This window comes from Lontra canadensis, unplaced genomic scaffold (genome assembly GCF_010015895.1).
Source record: "Lontra canadensis isolate GAN:19392208 unplaced genomic scaffold, GSC_riverotter_1.0 scaffold57, whole genome shotgun sequence".
Lineage (NCBI taxonomy): Eukaryota > Metazoa > Chordata > Mammalia > Carnivora > Mustelidae > Lontra > Lontra canadensis.
In genome coordinates this window covers 434545-454219 of record NW_022631051.1, presented here as the reverse complement: position 1 = coordinate 454219, position 19675 = coordinate 434545, and the positions used below count along the sequence as shown (strand labels likewise).

Here is a 19675-nt window from a genome sequence, read left to right as displayed (position 1 = left end):
AGTCATGCCTTTCTCCCTTTTTTGTTGTGCCATATCATGCAGGTGCCCTTTGAATAATAACTTCCTGACGTGGCAGCCAATAAATCTATTTACAATGAACCAACTCTAAGGCACATCTAAAAGCCAGGCGTGGGGTAGGTTTTCAAAACGATGATGTATTTTCACAGTGCATTCTGCACAGTGCACTTCTAAAGGGCAATTAAATTTTGTCTAGTAGCAATGAGTCAAATGGTTACATATATATATATGTATATGCATATGTGTATATATATATATGTAGCCTACAAGCTTCCACAGCACAAGCTGTCAAGTTCCTAAAAGAACTTGTGGCATTGGTGCCTGGTACTAGAAGACACAGCAGAAGGCACATGCGCAAAGCCAGCCTCCACCCCCCATGCCTATTCCTACCTCCCCCTAGAAGCTAACTGCTCTCCCACCAGCCCAAGGGATTTGGAGGAATAGGGAAGAGCAAAGGTTGGTCCTTCCTACTGTCCCAGGTAAATGATGCCATCTTCCTGAGCCTGTTCCCTTAACTATCTCTCACAGAATTATTTTGAGATTGAGTTTAAAAATTCCAGCTTTCTATGACGGTACAGAATTTCAGTTTGGGATGATGAAAAAATTCTGGACATGGAATGGTGATCAAGCACAACATTGAGAATGTACTCAATGCTGGCTGGAACTATACACCTAGAAGGGGTTAAGATGAAGAATTTTGTGATAGGATTAAATGATTAAACAAAATACTACCATCCTTATCTGGCACATAGCTGGCACCCAGCCATGTTAGCTTTCTTCTATTTCCTTAATGTTCATTTTTCTTTATTTTACATTATTTTTCAATAGATAATATATTTCTCTGGCTCAAAATTCGAAAGTTCTAAGAAGGCATTCAGTGACTAGTCTCCCTCCCATTCTTATTTAACAGCCTGTCAGTTCTCCTTGCTGGAGGAAATTAATATAACCAACATTTGCATCTCTGTACAGAGATACTTTGTGCATATTCAAGCAAATACATATTTTAATTTATTGTCCCTTTTTCACCCAGATGTTAACATATACTTCACACCATTCTATATCTTGCCTTTTGTACTTAATAATAGCATACTTTTTTTAAAAGATATTATTTGTTTATTTGACAGAGAGAGAGAGACAGTGAGAGAGGGAATACAAGCAGGGGAAGAGGGAGAGGGAGAAGCAGGCTTCCTATAGAGCTGGGAGCCTGATGTGGGTGGGGCTCAATCCCAGGACCCTGGGATCATGACCCAAGCTGAAAGCAGTTGCCCAACCAACTGAGCCACCCAGGTGCCCCTCAGTCAAGTTTTTAAAAACATTTTATTTATTCATTTGAGAGAGAGAGAATGAGCAGAGAGAGGGGAGGCACAGGGAGAGGGAGAAGTAAACTCCCTGCTGAGCATGGAGCCCAAATGTGGGGCTTGATCCTAGGACATTGAGATCACAACCTGAACAGAAGGCAGATGCCTAACTGACTGAGCTACCCAGGTGCCCCATGTATCAGCCTGTTTTTACTATACCTGTTATAAAATACCCTGTGGGATAGCAACTGTTATTCTCAATTTTCAGGTGAGGAAACTGGAATCATTAAGTAATTGGCCTAAACTCACACAGGGTATAAAGCAAATGATTGTAATGTTAGTTGTTAGGCATGGATTAAATTAAAAATGTTGGGGAAGGTTTGGAAACTCTGACCCTAAAGAGGTAAAGGCTGGGAAAGAGTCCAGGATCCTAGTATTATATATTTTGGGGATTAGGATTTAAATTAGGTTACAGTATAATGAAATTTGAGGACTATTTTGAATTTTGAATTTTTACTTATTATTCTTCATCAAAGAAGAGGTGTGGCATGGTCACATTAAGGATCAAGGTACAATCTAGGCTCTGTTAATGTAGAATGTATGGCCTTGGGCAAGTTACTCAACCTCTCTGTGTTCTCATCTATAGGGTAGAGATAATCATACCCCCTATGCCATAGGGTTTTTGTAGGGGCTAAATGAGACAACCACATAAAGTACTCAGTCCTTTCATATAGTTTCTACAGTAGTGAACAGTGATTGGAGGAAGAGTTAGAGCAAGTTTTCTGCTCACTAAAATATTCATATATTTAAGTGGCGGGATGATATCTGAAATAAAACTTTCTCCCCAGTATTGTATGTGGATTTCAGAGTAGTTCCATTTTACTGGGTGAAAATGACAATAATATAAGGTGGATTTTATGTATATGAATGCTTTATTCTGAGTAAGAATTATGTGGAGAAGGGGTGCCTGGCTGGCTCAGTCAGTACAGCATGTGATTCTTGATCTTCGGGTTGTAGGTTTGAGCCCCACATTGGGTGTAGAGATTAATTAAAAAGAAAAAAAAAAATCTTAAAAAAAAAAAAGAGAGAGAGAATTACTTGGAGCAGAACTTATGAGACCAACTGGCAGACCTGGGAGGTGATTAAGATGGATATATAGAAGCTTTTTTTTTTTTTTTTTTAAGATCTCATTTATTTATTTGACAGAGGGAAACAGCGAGCGAGAGAGAGAGAACACAAGCAGGGAGAGTGGAAGAGGGAGCCCAAGCAGGGAGCCCAATCCGGGGCTCTATTCCAGGTCCCTGGGATCATGACCTGAGCTGAAGGCAGATGCCCAACAACTGAGCCAACCAGGCACCCCTATACAGAAGCTTTTAAATAAAATGAACAGTAAGACAGACAAACAGCTATCTTTAAAGTATGCTATTATTGGGTGCCTGGGTGGCTCAGGCGTTAAGCGGGAGTCTGCTTCTGCCTCTCCCTCTGCCTGAGGCACCCCTGCTTGTGCTGTCTCTCTGTCAAATAAATAGGATCTTTACAAAAAATTGACTGATAAAATATATGTAAGGTTCTAAGTGTAGTGGGCTCACTCAATATCAGATCTAGCTGTTATTATTATTACCTTCCTTTAAAATAACAGCCAATTTGCTGAAATTTTATCTGCTAAGGGTTTTCTTAATTTTTTTCAGGACAGAGATGTAATTACTACTCAATTACTTGAAGCATTTTGAAAGTCACTTCACAAATTTTTTTTTTTTTAAAGATTTTTTTTATTTGTCAGAGACAGAGGGAGAGAGAGCGAGCGAGCACAGGCAGACAGAATGGCAGGCAGAGGAAGAGAGAGAAGCAGGCTCCCTGCCGAGCAAGGAGCCCGACGTGGGACTTGATCCCAGGACGCTGGGATCATGACCTGAGCCGAAGGCAGCCGCTTAACCAACTGAGCCACCCAGGCGTCCCAAAAGTCACTTCACAAATTTAAATAGATTACCCTAAGTACTATGTAAGAGTGGTGACATTTGTGCATTTTTGTAAGGGGGTAAAAGTCACTAAGATAAATTTACATACAATAGCTGAAGCTTGGAAGATGACAACACTTGGATGCAAATCAGCTGTAGGTTTAGATGGGTGGGGTGGGGCTCAAACACAGAGTACAATGTCCTCAATTCACAGAGTGCAATGTCCTCCATCCTTGTCCTTGAGACCCCTGGATCCTTTCTTTCTCCGTTTCTCTATGCATTGAGGATCATGGTTCTTAAGGGACTTAAGATACTTATCATGCATCATTGGGCAAAGTTTCATTGGGTAATTTTGCTACTGTCCTATACTGTCAAGCTGCAATATCCTTCTTTGGCTGACACTCTAAGCCTTCTTCATCGACATGAGTGCAGCCGCATGGAACCAGTTAGAATCCCATTCAGGAAAACAGAAACCATGCTCAGTTCTCAAACAGAGGCAGTTTGATACACAATGTTGGTTCTACAGTTATGGGAAGATTGAGAGAGCAATAATGTGATGCACTAAGCAATTACCACTTCTAGGACTAAGGAAGCAAAAAGGGAAAGGTGAGGTTCCCAGAATTAAGGAGTTCAGGGGAGAGTCCCTAGTGCAGCCAGCCTTGGACCACCATGGCAGGTGTGGTCAGCTGGTGCTGGGACATCCAAGGGAGAAGCACATCTGGTACATGGGTCAAAGGGGCTGAAACCATAGCTGCCCTCACATGCTGGAGCAATGCCCACAGAAGGTGGAAACAGAAAGAAAGTCCCTTCACTCCTCCCACCTTCCTTTGTTAGAATAAAACTGGAAGCTGGCCAGCAGCAAAGCCTGGGAAATGTAGTTGGCAGAGTCCTGGCCCCACTGCCACAGACCAGATGGGTATAGAATATGGGCCTGGAGCTGATAGATAATAAGCAAGTCACCAGAAAAAGGCACTTTGTCCAATAAATAAACCATAAGCATGTGTATTAAAAAGCTTGAGATGGGTAGGGTGAATTTGTAGTCTTAATTCACTTAGCTCTTAAGTCTTAGAATAGTCACTTGGCATACTAGTGGGAACATTTCATGGCACTAATTATGATTCTAGAATATCTTGAAGCATGTGTTCTATTTATAATATAGTTCAAAATTCAAGTCAACTATTTTATCTGGTGGCTTCTTCTGGTGGTCTAGTGCTGGGCGGGTCACAGGGAAGGTAACTGGTTGCTTCCGATTTAAAGCAAAGTTGTAAGTCCTTCTAAAAAGTCAGGGGTCACATTAAGGGTAATTTGTTTCTCTTAAAATTACAAAAATAAGTAGTATATGCATACAATATTGTTGTAAAGGATTCATACAGTATGAAAGGATATAGGACAAAATACGAAATGCCCCCATCTTTCTACTTCTGACTCCTACTCCCTTCCCCAAAGGTAACGCGGTTATACCATCTTTTAGTCTCTCAAGAGTAATTGCACATATAGATTAGTTTCATGTAGTAGCTTTAGACCTTAACACCTCCACCTCCAGATATTAGATTGTGACTTCCCTCCATGGTCATTGAACTCATGTTGTAGAGCAACCTAAAAGAGCTTTAAGCTTAATCTTCACATCACATTGAACATGTGGTTCCTTTCTCATCCTTTGAATTAAAAAGAAAACTAAGTTATCTGAGATTGCACTCCTAAGATTTACTTATTTCTTTTAATGCCTGTCCAAGAGTACAGAGATACATTATGCCCCACGTGAAGAGATGAGTCCAGATGCCATGTTGAGTGAACTATTTCATAGATTGAGACAAACAAAGTGAGCTGTTACTATTAATTAAAAGAGGGCCTTGAGAAATAAAAAGGTCACATCATCAATGATTCATAATCAATGGACTTAAACCAATGAAGGCAAGCAGTGGAGGCAGTATTGATAACAAGACTCTCCTTGGCCAGACTCTAGTCAGGCTGCTCTGAATTCACTTCCTGACTAGGCCCTGACTCTTGTATTTGTGTATCCATCTTTGCATCGCCCAATTTTAGTGAGAATCCTGCTTAGTCAGTTTAGCCAGAATGCCCCAGGACTGGTGTCCAGTTTCTCATCTGATCACGTTCCCCATCCTCCATCGCCCCCCAGATGATGCCTGATCACCCTGGCCTGCCTTCAGCAAGGACGCTGTGAGGTCCCCTCTTATCCCTGATGTCTCCTCTTTATAAATTTCTACCCACTGACACCATGCTCCTTGGCTATAAATTCTTATTTTTCCTTGTTGCATTTGGAGTTGAGTCCAAGCCCACTGTGGTCCCTATGCCTATCACAATAGCCCCCCTGAATAAAGTGTACCTTGCCAATTCCTTAACAAGTGTCATGAATAGTTTTACTGTGACAGTACTCAGTACATTCAGACTTTGTAAATTTTATTTTGATGTTCTTGAAATCAGAATCGATGCATATTCAGGAAGAGATTTTTTTTTTTAAAGATTTTATTTATTTGGCAGACAGAGATCACAAGTAGGCAGAGAGGTGGGGAGGAGAAACAGGCTCCCTGTTGAGCAGAGAGCCCGATGTGGGGCTCGATCCTAGGACCCTGAGATCATGACCTGAGCTGAAGGCAGAGGCCCAGCCCACTGAGCCACCTAGGCGCCCCAGGAAGAGATTTTTTAAGGGGACTTATCTCAAGTCAAAATTCCCAAGATAATTTTAATGGATTCCAAAAAAGAAGAGATATTACATGGTTTCCAATGATTTCCAACCATTATAAATTAAAACTAGAAATTAATGCTAAGCAGATAACAAAAACTACCATCTAAATATATTAAAAAGTATTCTAAACAACATTTGGATGAAGGAGGAAATCCAAGAGTATTATGAAATAAATGATGAGAATCCTATAAATCATCACTATGGGTTGTGGCCCTAGCTATGATCTCAGAAGAATTCATAGCCCTAAGTTCTTTCATAGTTATGCAAAGAATATAACAACATAAACAAAACACTCAATTCACAAAACTATAAAAGAACAGTAAATTGGAAGGAAATTATTAATGATGAAAGTAGAAATAAATGCATTGGAAAACAAAAACAGACCAACAGCAATAAAAACTAAAATAGAATTGATATATGAAACCAAAGTTCTTTGGGAAAAAAATATAAAGTTTGACTGAAAGGGAAAATACAAATTAACAATATTAGAAATTAGAAATCCTTTTTAAAAATTACAAAAAATTCTTGTGACAATTTTATGCTGGTAAATTTCAAGGTCAAAATAAAATAGAAAAACATGTAAATTAGTAATACTAATGTAAGAGGAAGTATAAAATCTGGGAGGAATGACTGGGTGGCTCAGTTGGTTAAGCATCTGCTGTTGGCTCAGGTCATGATCCCAGGGTCCTCAGATCAAGTCCTGCATCAGGCTCCCTGCTCAGCAGGGAGTCTGCTTCTCCCTCTGCCTCCCACTCCCCCTCTTGTACTCTCTCTCTCTGACAAATAAATAACAAATAAATAAATAAAATCTTAAAAAATAAAAAATAAAATCTGGGAGAAGAAATCTAATAACCATAGAACCTCTATGTGTTTGTCACATAGGCTATCATTTAAATACAGACATATTTGCTTTCTTTTTTTTAATTAACAACTAATGTATTATTTGCTTCAGGGGTACAGGCCTGTGAATCATCAGTCTTACACATTTCACAGCACTCACCATAGCACATAACCTTCCCAATATCCATAATCCAGCCACCCTATCCCTCCCCTTCCACCTCCCAGCAACCCTCCGTTTGTTTCCTGAGATTGAGTCTCTCACGGTTTATTTCCCTCCCAATCCCATCTTGTTTCATTTTTTCACTCCCTATCCCCCATGACACCCTGCCCTGCCTCTCAAATTCCTCATATCAGAGGGATCACATGATAATTGTCTTTCTCTGACTGACTTATTTCACTCAGCATAATACTCTCTAGTTGTACCCACGTCATTACAAATGGCAAGACTTTGCTTTTCTGATGGCTACACAGTATTCCATTGTGTGTATGTGTGTGTGTGTGTGTGTGTGTGTGTGTGTGTGTGTATAAAAAACACATCTTCTTTATCCATTCATCTGTTGATAGACATCTAGGTTCTTTCCATAGTTTGGCTATTGTGGACATTGCTGCTATAAATACTGGGGTGCACGTGCCCCTTCGGATCACTACATTTGTATCTTTAGGGTAAATACCTAGTAGTGCGATTGCTGGGTTACAGGGTAGCTCTATTTTCAACTTGTTGAAGAACCTCTGTACTGTTTTCCAGAGTGGCTGCACCAGCTTGCATTCCCACCAACAGTGTAGGAAGGTTCCCTTTTCTCGGCATCCTCACCAACATCTGTCGTTTCCTGACTTGTTAATATTAGCCATTCTGACTGGTGTGAGGTGGTATCTCACTGTGGTTTTGATTTGTATTTTCCTGATGCTGAGTAATGTTGAGCACTTCTTCATGTGTCTGTTGGCCATTTGGATGTCTTCTTTGCCGAAATGTCTGTTCATGTCTTCTGCCCATTTCCTAATTAGATTATTTGTTCTTTGGGTGTTGAGTTTGGTAAGTTCTTTACAGATTTTGGATACTAACCCTTTATTGATATGTCATTTGCAAATATCTTTTCCCACTCTGTCAGTTGTCTTTTGGTTTTGTTGACTGTTTCCTTTGCTGTGCAAAAGCTTTTGACCTTGATGAAGTCCCAACATACACATTTTCTATGTGAGTTGTAGTCTATACATAGCTACTTAGGAATCATGGCATGATATTCAAAGTCAATTTCTTAGTTTAAGGGGGAAAAAAATGAAGATACTATATAGTTTATCTTTAAAAGTTAGTACCTAAATCTCAATATCAACCATTCTAACTACAGTAAATAAAATTTCTTCCTTCTTTTGTATTTTGTTATCTGCAAATTCACAACTTCTAAGAACCCATTTCCATGCAGTGTTCCTTTCTAATATAGTGCGTTCACAGGTAAGCACATACAAATCGGTGGAGACTGTGGACTCTGAGAAACAAACTGAAGGTTCTGGAGGGGTGAGGGGTGGGGGGGGTTGGGTGAGCCTGGTGGTGGGTATTAAGGAGGGCACGTATTGCATGGAGCACTGGGTGTGGTACATAAACAGTGAATCTTGGAACATTGAAAAAATAAAATTAAGAAAAAAATCTATGAGGCAATCATAGACATTTAAGAGCAAATAAAATTTCATTTTACTAAGATCAGCAGAGTCAAAGCACATGCTAACAGTGTAGTGATGGCCCTCATCAAATACATAAATATTGAACAAATAGGCTACAAAATACTCCAGTAGTACTGCAGATGTTTCTGATAAAATGTGACATTTGTTTTTCAGGCAAGATTACTAAAATAGGGCACCTCTGCCTGTTTGATTATTTCTTCAGGTGGATGATGCTGAAGAGACTGATAAAACAGGGGAAAATAAAGCACCCAGTAAGTTCCAGTCCGTAGGAGTGCAAGTAGAAGAAGAGAAGTGGTGAGTCTATTGGCATTTGTCATCTTTCGTCTTGATATTGGCAAGTATGGTACCAGTATTTCCCCCTGACATAAACCTACAAGATTCAGTGATATTTTCCATTAACTTTGGAAGCATTTAGCTGATTCCTTCCTCTACTTTAATACTGGAAACCACTCAATTTAAGTTTTTGCTAGAATATTAGAGTAACCACATCACATTCACATATACATAAATATTCTGTGCAGTACTGTTGTGTTGCCAAACCATTCCTCTTCAAAAAAACTTCCCATTTTGGACTGTAAACTTTTTAAAAGAAGAGGATTTATCTTATTCCTATTTTTATTCCTAGCACTTAATTGTGTCTGGTGTTTAGTATGCACTCGATGATGAAAAGGGAAGGAAGGAAGGAAGGAAAAAAAGAGAAGATCTATCATTATCTTGAATCACCAGTTCCTTTAGATTCTTCTTTAAAATAATCTTACTCTAGAGTCTGAATATCTAGAACTGGGAAATTAAGAGTTTCAGAAACCAGAAGGAATTTCTGAGATCACTACATTCATTTTATGAATGAGAACTTAATCCAGAGAGATAAATGAGTTTCTCAATCAAACTGTGAGGTACATGATGGGTAGAACTATATTTTATTAATAGTAGTACCCCCAGCTTCTAGAATTGTTTTTTCACGTACTAAGCATACAATATATATTGGTGAATGAAGTAGAACTGCAGTTATAGTGTGAGAGATAGCTCTATATCATAGATCAGTGTATCATCTCAACTTTGTCACTAACTTTCTGTGTGTTGACTAGAAGGAATCAGTTGGAGGTCATCCAGCTATCCAACTATATATCCATCCAATAAGTATCTACAGATTGCATCCCAAAAGCAAGGCTATATGCAACATAAACTGAGTATCTGGGAAAAGGTTATACATCAGTTTATAGAAGGGGTGTAATTTCAGGGCCTTGTGGTATCGACACTGCACTTGTATCTAGGAGGTTTTCATATATGTATATATAATATTTTTTAGAATTTCATGTAATTAAATAATCTTGGAACCCCAGAAAATCGATACAACCATGTGGAAACTAATATGACAGCAATATATGGTGAGTGCTGTGAAATGCAGAAGCCTGATGATTCACTGACCTGTACCCCTGGGGCAAATAATACATTATATGTTAATAAAAAATATTTTTTAAAAAAGGTTAGCAATAGTTATATATGTATGCATACCCAATGACCCAGTAAACATATTCATTGAGCTATCTTGAATGAAATTACTCAAAGGATGGGAACCAATTGCAGAACATTATCTATCATTGAAAAAGAAAAATAATAACTATCAAATGTCAAACATTAAGAGAATATACCAGAGCATTCTAAACAAGGTCTGCCCTCAGGAGAAACTATTTTACCAGAGCCTAACCTGCTAGAGTCTTATCAGAGACAACCACCCAGGGGAAGGGAAATACCCAATTCCAGCTCCCTTTAGCCTTACATATGGAAGAAGCACAACACCCAACCCTGCCCCCTCTAGCCATTCTGTCTTTACACAAGATGGAGAGAAACTGAAAAGTACTGTTGAAGTCCATGGTCCAGGGGTGCAGGTTTACCAAAAGATCTCCTAATCAATCAGCATGCTTCCCCTCCCCCACACCTAACTGTCACATTACTAAGGGCCTATTTACCATAGTTCCTTTTACCCAGGACACCATGCCTACTCTTCAATAATAATTTATAAAGCATACTAAAAGGTAAAAAGCCCAGTTTAGAGCAACTGAACAAGCATCAGAACCAGTCAGATATGGCAGGACTATTGGAATTATCAGACCAGAAATTTTTTAAAACTATGATTAATATGCTAAGTGCTTTGATGGAAAAAGTAAACAGCATGTAAGAACAGATGGAAAATGAAAGCAAAGGGATGGAAATTCTAAGAAAGAATAAATAAGATTTGCTAGGGATCAAAAACACTGTAACAGAAAGGAAGACTGCCTTTGATGGGCTCATTAGTAGACTAGACACAGAGGAGCAAAGAATTTCTGAGCTTGACGGTAAAATAATAGAAACTCTCAAAACTAAAAAGCAAAGAGAAACAAACTGAGGGGGAAAAAAAACCCAAAAAAACAAAAACCAGGATTTCCAAAAACTGTGGGACAATTATAGAAGAAACATTCATAATGGGAATAAAAGAAGGAAAAGAAAGAAAGGAAACAGTAACTGAGAATTTCTCCAAATTAATGTCTGACACCAAACCACAGATCCAGGTCTCAGAAAAGATCTAGCAGGATAAATGCCCAAAACACTACACCTGGAGATACCATATTCAAGGAAAATCAAAAGGAAAAAGTCCTGAAAGGAACAAAAGAAAAAAAAAAAAAGAAAGAAAGAAAAAAAAAATCCTTTCTATAGTGGGGCAAAGATAAGAATGACATGCAATTTTTCTTCAAAAAAGCATGCAAGTAAGAAAAGAGTGGAGTGAAATATTAAATATTTGAAGGGAAAAAGCCCACCAACCTAGAATTCTGTACTCTAAAATTATCCTTGAAAAGTGAAGCAGAAATAAAGTCTTTCTCAGACAAATATAAATTGAAGAAATTTGTTGTCAGTAGAACTGCCTTGTGAGAAATATTAAAAAGTTTTCAGGGGCGCCTGCCCGACTCAGTTGGAGAGCACACAACTCTTCATCTTGGGGTCATGAGTTCAAGTCCCATGTTGGACACAGAGATTACAAAAGAAGAAAAGAAAGAAAGAAAGAAAGAAAGAGAGGAAGGGAGGAAGGGAAAGAAAAAGAAAGAGAGGGAGGGAGGGAGGGAAAGAAACTTAAAAAAAAAAAAAAAAAGATCTTCAGAGAAAAGGAAGATGATAAAGGCCAGAAACAAATCCACATAAAGGAAGAGTATCTAAAAGAAGAAGAAGAAGAAGAAGACCATCTGAGAAAGAATGAGTGAAGGCAGAATAAAGAGTTTTTCTTTTTTTTTTTTTTTCCCCATTGGTGTCTTTTATCTCATAAGCTTCCCAACAAACCAATGAGAACTCTCAACTCAAACACAGAGCTTGTCCAAAACCAAAGAGTTACTAAGACAGAGAAGCCTGACTTGGAATCCCAGTGTCCACACCCACGCTCTTACATGTTTGTGACCCCCCCCCCCCAGAAGAGGCCTAAGTCATATGAGTGACTTGATCCAGAGAATGTGTTCTATCAAATTCAAATGATAGAGACATCTGGAGATGCAAAGAGCTCTGTTCCAAAGGTATCTTATAGTTCATCTTTTTTTAGCCTGAAAGGCTGTGGGAACTACTTGAATTAACTAACTAGCCTTTCTTTAAAAGCTAATCATCAGAGGCACCTGGGGGGCTCAGTGGGTTAAAGCTTCGGCTCAGGTCATGATCTCAGAGTCCTGGGATCGAGCCCTGGATCAGGCTTTCTGCTCAGTGGGGAGCCTGCTTCCCTCTCTCTCTGCCTGCCTCTCTGCGTACTTGTGATCTGTCAAATAAATAAATAAAATCTTTAAAAAAAAAAAAAGCTAATCATCATTAGCTCCTGAGAAATGAGTTAATTTTAACTAAGTTCTCATTAGTGTATAATTAAGAGGCTGAGACCATAGCTGATGAGCCTTTCCAAACCTCCAGAGTCCAAACCTCTATCTGAACCTTCTCAAAATGCTCCAGGAACCTGGTCCATAGTCTTTTCCAAAAACAACAATGGAGCACTTGGCATGTCTGTGTATGCAGCCTATTTTCCATAATATGGAAGCATCAGAAACCTGTTAAGAACTCAGAGAGCACTTCTGCTACTACAGACTTCAAGATAATTGGAAGCCCGAGAGGGCTGCAGCCTGGGCTGGTCCTTAAACACCATCTTATCCCTCAGGCTCACAGAGAAGTGTCTTGCCCTGAATTATAGAGCACCCTGGTATTGAAACTTGGAGCCAGCTCCAGGCTTCACATTTTAAGTCTCATACCCTCTCTGCTCCATTCTGCTAACATTCATAGGTACTGTCTGAAGTCAAAGGAGATATATATATATATCCATATAACAGCAATGATACAAAAAATGGGAGGGAAGAATTAGGATTATTTAATCACACAGCACTTGCACCACTCCTGAAGTGGTACAGTGTTATTTGAAAGCATACTTGGGAGAGTTGTAAAATTTATGGTGCAATCTCTAGGGCAACTATTAAAAAGAGTAAAAAAAGAAGCACAGTTGACCCTTGAACAACATGGGTTTGAACTGTGCAGGTCCACTTACTTACAGATTTTTTACAGTATAGTATTGTTAAGTGTCTTTTCTCTTTCTGGTGATTTTCTTAATAACAGTTTCTTTTTTCTAGTTTATTTGACTGTAAGAATAGAGTATACAATAGTTATACAAAATATAGACACAATCCATGAAAAAAAGTAATTGATAAACTCTGGACCTCATTAAAATTGAAAGCTTCTGCTCTTGAAAGACAAACAGCGTCATGAGAATGAGAAGGCAAGCCACACACTGGGAGAAAATATTTGCAAAAGACACAACTAATAAAGGGCTGCTATCCAAAATATACAAATAACAAATACAAAATATACAAATAACAAATTTGTATATCCAAAATATACAAATACAAGAAACTCAATAAGAAGGCAAACAACCTGATTTTTAAAATGGGCAAAAGACTTTAACAGGTACCTCCCCTAAGATACACAAATGGCAAGTAAGCATATAAAAGGATTTTCCACATCATATATCATTAAGGAACTGAAAATTAAAACAACAATGAAATACCACTAATCACATATTAGAATGGCCAAAATCCAGAACACTGACAATACCAAATGGTGGTAAGTTACCATTAAGTCTCATTCATTTTTGGCGGGAATGCAAAATGTTTCAGCCACTTTGGAAAACAGTTCAGCAATTTCTTACAAAACTAAACATTGCCATACAATCCAGCAATCGCAGTCCTTGGTAATTACCAAAAGAGTTGAAAATGTATGTTCACACAAAAACCTGCATGTAAATATTGATAGCAGCTTTATTCATAATTGCAAAACTTGGAAGCAACCAAGACATCCTTCTCTAAGTGAACGAGTAAAGAGCCAGACGATGGAATCTTATTCAGCATTAAAAAAGAAGTAAGCTCTCTAGCCACAAAAAGATGTGGAGGAAACCTGAATGCTTATTACTAAGCAAAAGAAGCCAGTCTGAAAAGGCTATGTACTGTGTGATTCCAACTACCTTCTGGCAAGGGCAAGACTACTGAGATAGTAAAAATAATGATTAAGAGAGGGAGAGGAATGCATAGCAGAGCACAGAGGAGTTTTAGGCCAGTGAAACCACTCTGTGTACTACTACAATGGTGGATGCATGTCATTTATTCATCCATCCAAACCCGAAGAACATACACCACCAAGAGTGAACCCTAATGTAAACTATGAATTTTGGATGGTACTGATGTGTCAATATAGGTTCAGGTTGTATCAAATATACCACTCTGGTGGAGGATGTTGATAAAGGGGAGGTCCGGGGCTGGGGGAAGGGGCAGAGGGGATATAAGAAATCACGGTACTTTGTGTTCTATTTTGCTGTGAATCTAAAACTGCTTTAAAAAACAAAATTTAGGGGCGCCTGGGTGGCTCAGTGGGTTAAAGCCTCTGCCTTCAGCTCAGGTCATGATCCCAGGGTCCTGGGATTGAGCCCCACATCTGGCTCTCTGCTCTGTGGGGAGCCTGCTTCCTCCTCTTTCTCTGCTTGCCTCTCTGCCTACTTGTGATCTCTGTCTGTCCAATAAATAAATAAAATCTTTAAAAAAAAAAAAAAGTTTAGGGGTACCTGGGTGGCTCAGTGGGTTAAAGCCCCTGCCTTCGGCTCGGGTCATGATCCCAGGGTCCTGGGATCGAGCCCCACATCGGGCTCTCTGATTAGCAGGGAGTCTGCCTTCCCCCCTTCCCTCTCTGCCTGCCTCTCTGCCTACTTGTGATCTCTGTCCATCAAATAAATAAACAAAATCTTTTAAAAAAGTTTATTAATTAAAAAGAAGAGGAGTAGTAGATAATAGTGTTAACCTCAGAGTGTTGTCTTAGGGTATATGGTTTAATATACGTAAAACTTCTAGAAAAATAACTGACATATAGGAAACACCGTATAAATGTTTCCTACTCTATTATGTACCCACATAGAATCTCTCTAAAGATCAAAGTCTCAGAAAGTAATTATATCACTTTTTTCTGAAACAGTAAGAGAAAATTATCTCAATTTTAAAATTTTACTTCAAACATTGCCCCTGCAGTCAACTATTCTGTTTTATCAAATATTTTATCAAATAAACACCCTAATATGTATCCATCTATGATAATGCTAAATACTGCATTCTTTGGACACACCTAATAACAACCCCAAAACTTGGAATGAGCCACTTTTACCATGTTTTGAAAAAGTTGAACATTTAATGAATTACTGAAGTTTGTAGGATGGTCAGTTTCTCAGTACTTTGAATGGTTTATTTCAGAGTCCTCTCCCAAAAGGACTGGCAATCTCAATTTTCCTGTTTAATTTTTCAAAACATACCCTTCCTCAAAGGTCACTTTATAGTTAACCGATGTAAAGTAAACAAATTGATATTAATAATTGTTTTCAACCTCTCCAAAAGAAATCCACTGTCAAACAGGGATTACTTACAACTTCTGTCTCTAATTAGGATTCTTTTTTACAATTCTGCTAGTAGTAATTAATTTAGATAGGATCTTAAAAAAGCAAAATTGGGCAGATGAGATAGTATCTAAGGACAGCTAAGGGAATTTTTTAAAATTATCTAGTGATAAGTTGTTACCGTGTTGAATGGCTAGTACAATCCATCTCTTTCTTTCTGAGATAAACAGACTGATAAACAACCATAACCTAACAAAAAGTGAGAGAATGGAAATAGAGCCAGAGAAAAAGAGATCATACAAAGAGAGGAAGATTAACTAAGACTTTTAAGAGGCCAAGAAACTCATTATCACCTTTTTTTTTTAAAAAAAGATTTTATTTATTTATTTGACAGAGAAAGAGAGATCACAAGTAGGTAGAGAGAGGGGGGGGAAGCAGGCTCCCTGCTGAGCAGAGAGCCCAGTGGGGGGCTCAATCCCAGGACCCTGAGATCATGACCTGACCCTCAGAGGCTTAACCCACTGAACCACGTAGGCACTCCTCATTATCATCTTTTGAATCCATCACAATTTAGGAACCAAAACTAATTCACCCAAGTCCACCTGGCTGATTTGTCTACGAAGGGGTAGACTTTAAATCTAGGTATTCTGCAGTGCTACAAATTAAAACAGAAGGAATAAGTTAATAACTCATTAGTAAAATGTAGTAAGTAACCAATCTGCTCCAAAAAGAGGAATCTAAATGGAGTATTCTAAAAATCTCCCTGTTGTATTTGCAGACGGCCATGATGACCTCAAAATGCCATCCATAGTAGATGTGCCACATCCCTTCTTCAGGGCTACCTCGTGGTGGGGACCATGCCTTGAGGAATGCCGTCTAAAGGTCTCTGGTTTAAATGCCACGGCAGTGCCAAACGAGGGATAACAAATGCACACAACAAGACTGCTTTTCTTAAGCCAGGGAAGAAATTCTTCATCTCCATCAAACATTAGCTGTCTTTCCCCAACTCCTGTTTCAAGGATCAGCTAGCTGCCCTGTAGGATAGGATCCACACAGCATACAGTATTTGTTGTTATGAGGGACTGAATGATCTCAAGCAAATCCAGCAAATCTTGGCAACACCTCCTGCTCTGCCTCTGCTCTGTACCCCAATGCCTCCTAGCATCCTGTCCCCATCTCATCCTTCTGACTGCTCCCCCTAGGAATTTGCATGAGGTCTTCTTGTCTTTTGAGCTAATAATTAGCAAATCCAGTAAACCAATCCTTCCTATTTACTACAGTGAGAAAGCAAAGGGGCTCCCACAGATTTCCCCTGTCCTTCCAAGTAATAATCGAGTATTAACCATGGTTCGTACAAGGTTTTTTTTTTTTTAAGACTTTCTTACATGATCCCACTAATGACTCTAAAACTCTAACAGTGGATACAAAGAATATATTTATTTTCATTATAAGAGTGGTATGTAAATTTACATGGAGGAAAACAAAGCAGTATGTGGGCAGTTTATACCTCTCTGATGGGATTTTTGAACAATGAAAAAACTGTGTGTATGTGTGTCTTAAGTATCATCTATCATTTCCATAATTATGTATTATTAAATCTAATTAATGATTAAAAAGATACTATTTATACATTATGAAAATTTATAAATTACAGAAGTAAAATACCCCATAATTTCACTCATTAACCATGAATTAATAAAGGGGTATACTTTTTACCCATATTTTTTCCATAAACATTTTAAGTTACTAAAATTATTCTATGTTATAAAATTTAGTGGGGTGCCTGGGTGGCTTAATCGGTTAGGCAGCTGCCTTCAGCTCAGGCCATGATCTCAGCATCCCAGTCAGGCTCCCTACTCAGCAGAGAGTCTTCTCCCTCTCCCTCTCCCCCTCCTCTGCCACTCCACCCCTGCTTGTGTTTTCTCTCTCCTCTCTCCAACTCAAATAAATAAATAAAATATTCAAGAAAATAAAATTTAGTAATAATTTGGGATACCTGGCTGGCTCAGTCAGAAAAGGATGTGACTCTTGATCCTGTGATCATGAGTTTGAGTCCCGCATTGGGTATAGAGATTACTAAAGAAAAAAAAAAGAAAAAGCAAAACTTTAAACAAAAATAAAAATAAAATCAACTGTTATAACAAAAGTTTTCTCATCACAAAAAATTCACAACAAATAATTCTTTTGATGGTTATACAATATTCAAGAATAAGTATGAACCATAATTTGCTTCCCCTGTCTCCCACTGTTAAATATCTCCATTATTTCTAGATTGACTTCTGGTTAAAAACAGTGAAAAAAATACATAAATCGTCTTTGAGGCCTTCTGAAACTAAATGGCAGTAAAAGGATTTTTTGCTTCTTTGGGCATTAATTGCCAAGGATGATGAGAACAGGAGAGAGAAAAAGGACAGTGACATTCTGGAAACTGGAAGGCAGATAGACAAGTGATGCTGACTCAACTGACCAGAAAAAGCAGAGTCTAAAGTCAGTGATGCAAAAACCGAAGATGCAATTCAATATAAACTTCAGAACCCACAAAAGGCATGGGGCCTATCAGCACTGGGAGCTCCGAGAAGTAGGGATGAAGGAGCTAAGAACTCTTTATACCTGCAGAGCCCAGTGACAGCCCTTCCCCACTCTGGCAGAAGACTGGAAGTTTCTTTTGTTCAGCTGCTAAAGCAAAGGATCTCAGAGCTAGAGGACAGCAGCACAGTTGAGGACACCCCTATGAGCTGAAAATAGGAAGATAAGTGAAAATTAACAAACAGAATGCTAAACCACCCTGCCCTAAGCCTCCTTATGCTCATACTGCTTCCAGAATCCTGGCAGCCAGATTTATTCCCTCTAAGCAGAAGTATGAAACAATCTACTGTGGGGGAACTGACCAGTGTGAGTCCAAAGACCCAAGGACACACTGACATCAGAAATTTTGTAAGGTGAGAGCCCAGTAAGATAACCTACAGTGAGGATCACAGGCAGTAAGCTCCTCCCTACAGTAGAGACTTCTGAGGAGGCTTTTACTGTGCCTTCCAAGCATGCGCAGACAACTAAAATCAGCAAACTCAGATCAGAGTTGTAAGAAAAGAACCAAAAGTTTTAAGGAATGTTCAGAAAATTAAAAAGTATTTTTAAGAGAAAAGAAGGGACACGTGGGCAAGGAAAATTCCATGACAGAAGTGAAAATTGAGGGGCGCCTGGGTGGCTCAGTGGGTTAAAGCCTCTGTTCAGCTCAGGTCATGATCCCAGAGTCCTGGGATCAAGTCAAGCATCAGGCTCTCTGCTCAGCAGGGAGCCTGCTTCCCCCTCTCTCTTTCTGCCTGCCTCTGTGCCTACTTGTGAGCTCTGTCTGTCAAATAAATAAAATCTTAAAAAAAAAAAAAAGAAGTGAAAATTGGTATGGTCTTCTGGGGTGTCTGGCAGCCCCAGTCTGTTAAATATTGGACTCTCAATTTTGGCTCAGGTCATAATCTCAGGGTTGTAGATCGAACCCCACATGGAGCTCTGAGCTCAGCGTGGAGTTTGCTTGTCCCTCTCCTTCTGCTCCTCCCCTGCTCATGTTCTCTCTCTCTCTCTCTATCTCAAATAAACAAATATTTTTTTAAAAGAAAAAGAAAATTGATACGGTTTCTTACAGAGCATCTTATCCCCTTGGGAGGGGGAGAGGGTGGTGGGGTGGGAAGAAAAAAGTGCTCTTAGAAATTAAAAACTTAATAGCAAAACAGAAGAGCTGGAAGATAAATTGAAGAAATTTCTAGAAAAAGTACAAAAGGGGAAAAGCAAAGAAGTAATCCATGAAACAAGTAATCCAACTCAAGAAAGGGTGGAAGGGAAGCCTCAAGATGATGGAGAAGAGAAATCTCCAGACAACAGTTGTGCAGCAGGTCTAGAGACTGACCAGCTGTGATGGAGTAGGTCAGAAGCTCTGTGAAAGATTAATTCAAGAAGACTTGTAGCATAACTATGTATTTGTTTCAGTGCATGCAGAGGAAACTACACACCTGGGAGAATTTTGAGAATTGAGTAAGTGTTAAGTACATAAAAATTAAGCAAATTTTTAAAAAGGAAAAATGTGTAGAATGTAGAATATAATATGGCATACTAGTTTGCTAGGGCTTCTATAGCGAAGCATCACTGACTGGATGCCTTAAACAGCAGAAATTTATTTCCTCACAATTCTGGAAGCTAGAAGTCCAAGATCAAGGTGTTGGTAGGGTTGGTTTCTTCTTCGGCTTTTGGCTTATAGACAACTGTCTTCTCCCTGTGTCTTCAGAAG

General features: G+C 38.9%; 1 protein-coding gene across 10 annotated transcripts in view; it reads left to right on the top strand.

Annotated features, from left to right (window-relative positions):
* Nucleotides 1-19675, top strand: part of DLGAP1 (DLG associated protein 1) — an 866766-nt gene that overhangs the window by 802898 nt on the left and 44193 nt on the right. For all 10 annotated transcript variants that reach the window (XM_032875683.1, XM_032875682.1, XM_032875681.1 and 7 more), the window contains one exon: nucleotides 8689-8780. In XM_032875683.1, coding sequence (XP_032731574.1) covers nucleotides 8689-8780 — 92 coding nt within the window. The remainder of the gene's footprint in view (nucleotides 1-8688; nucleotides 8781-19675) is intronic.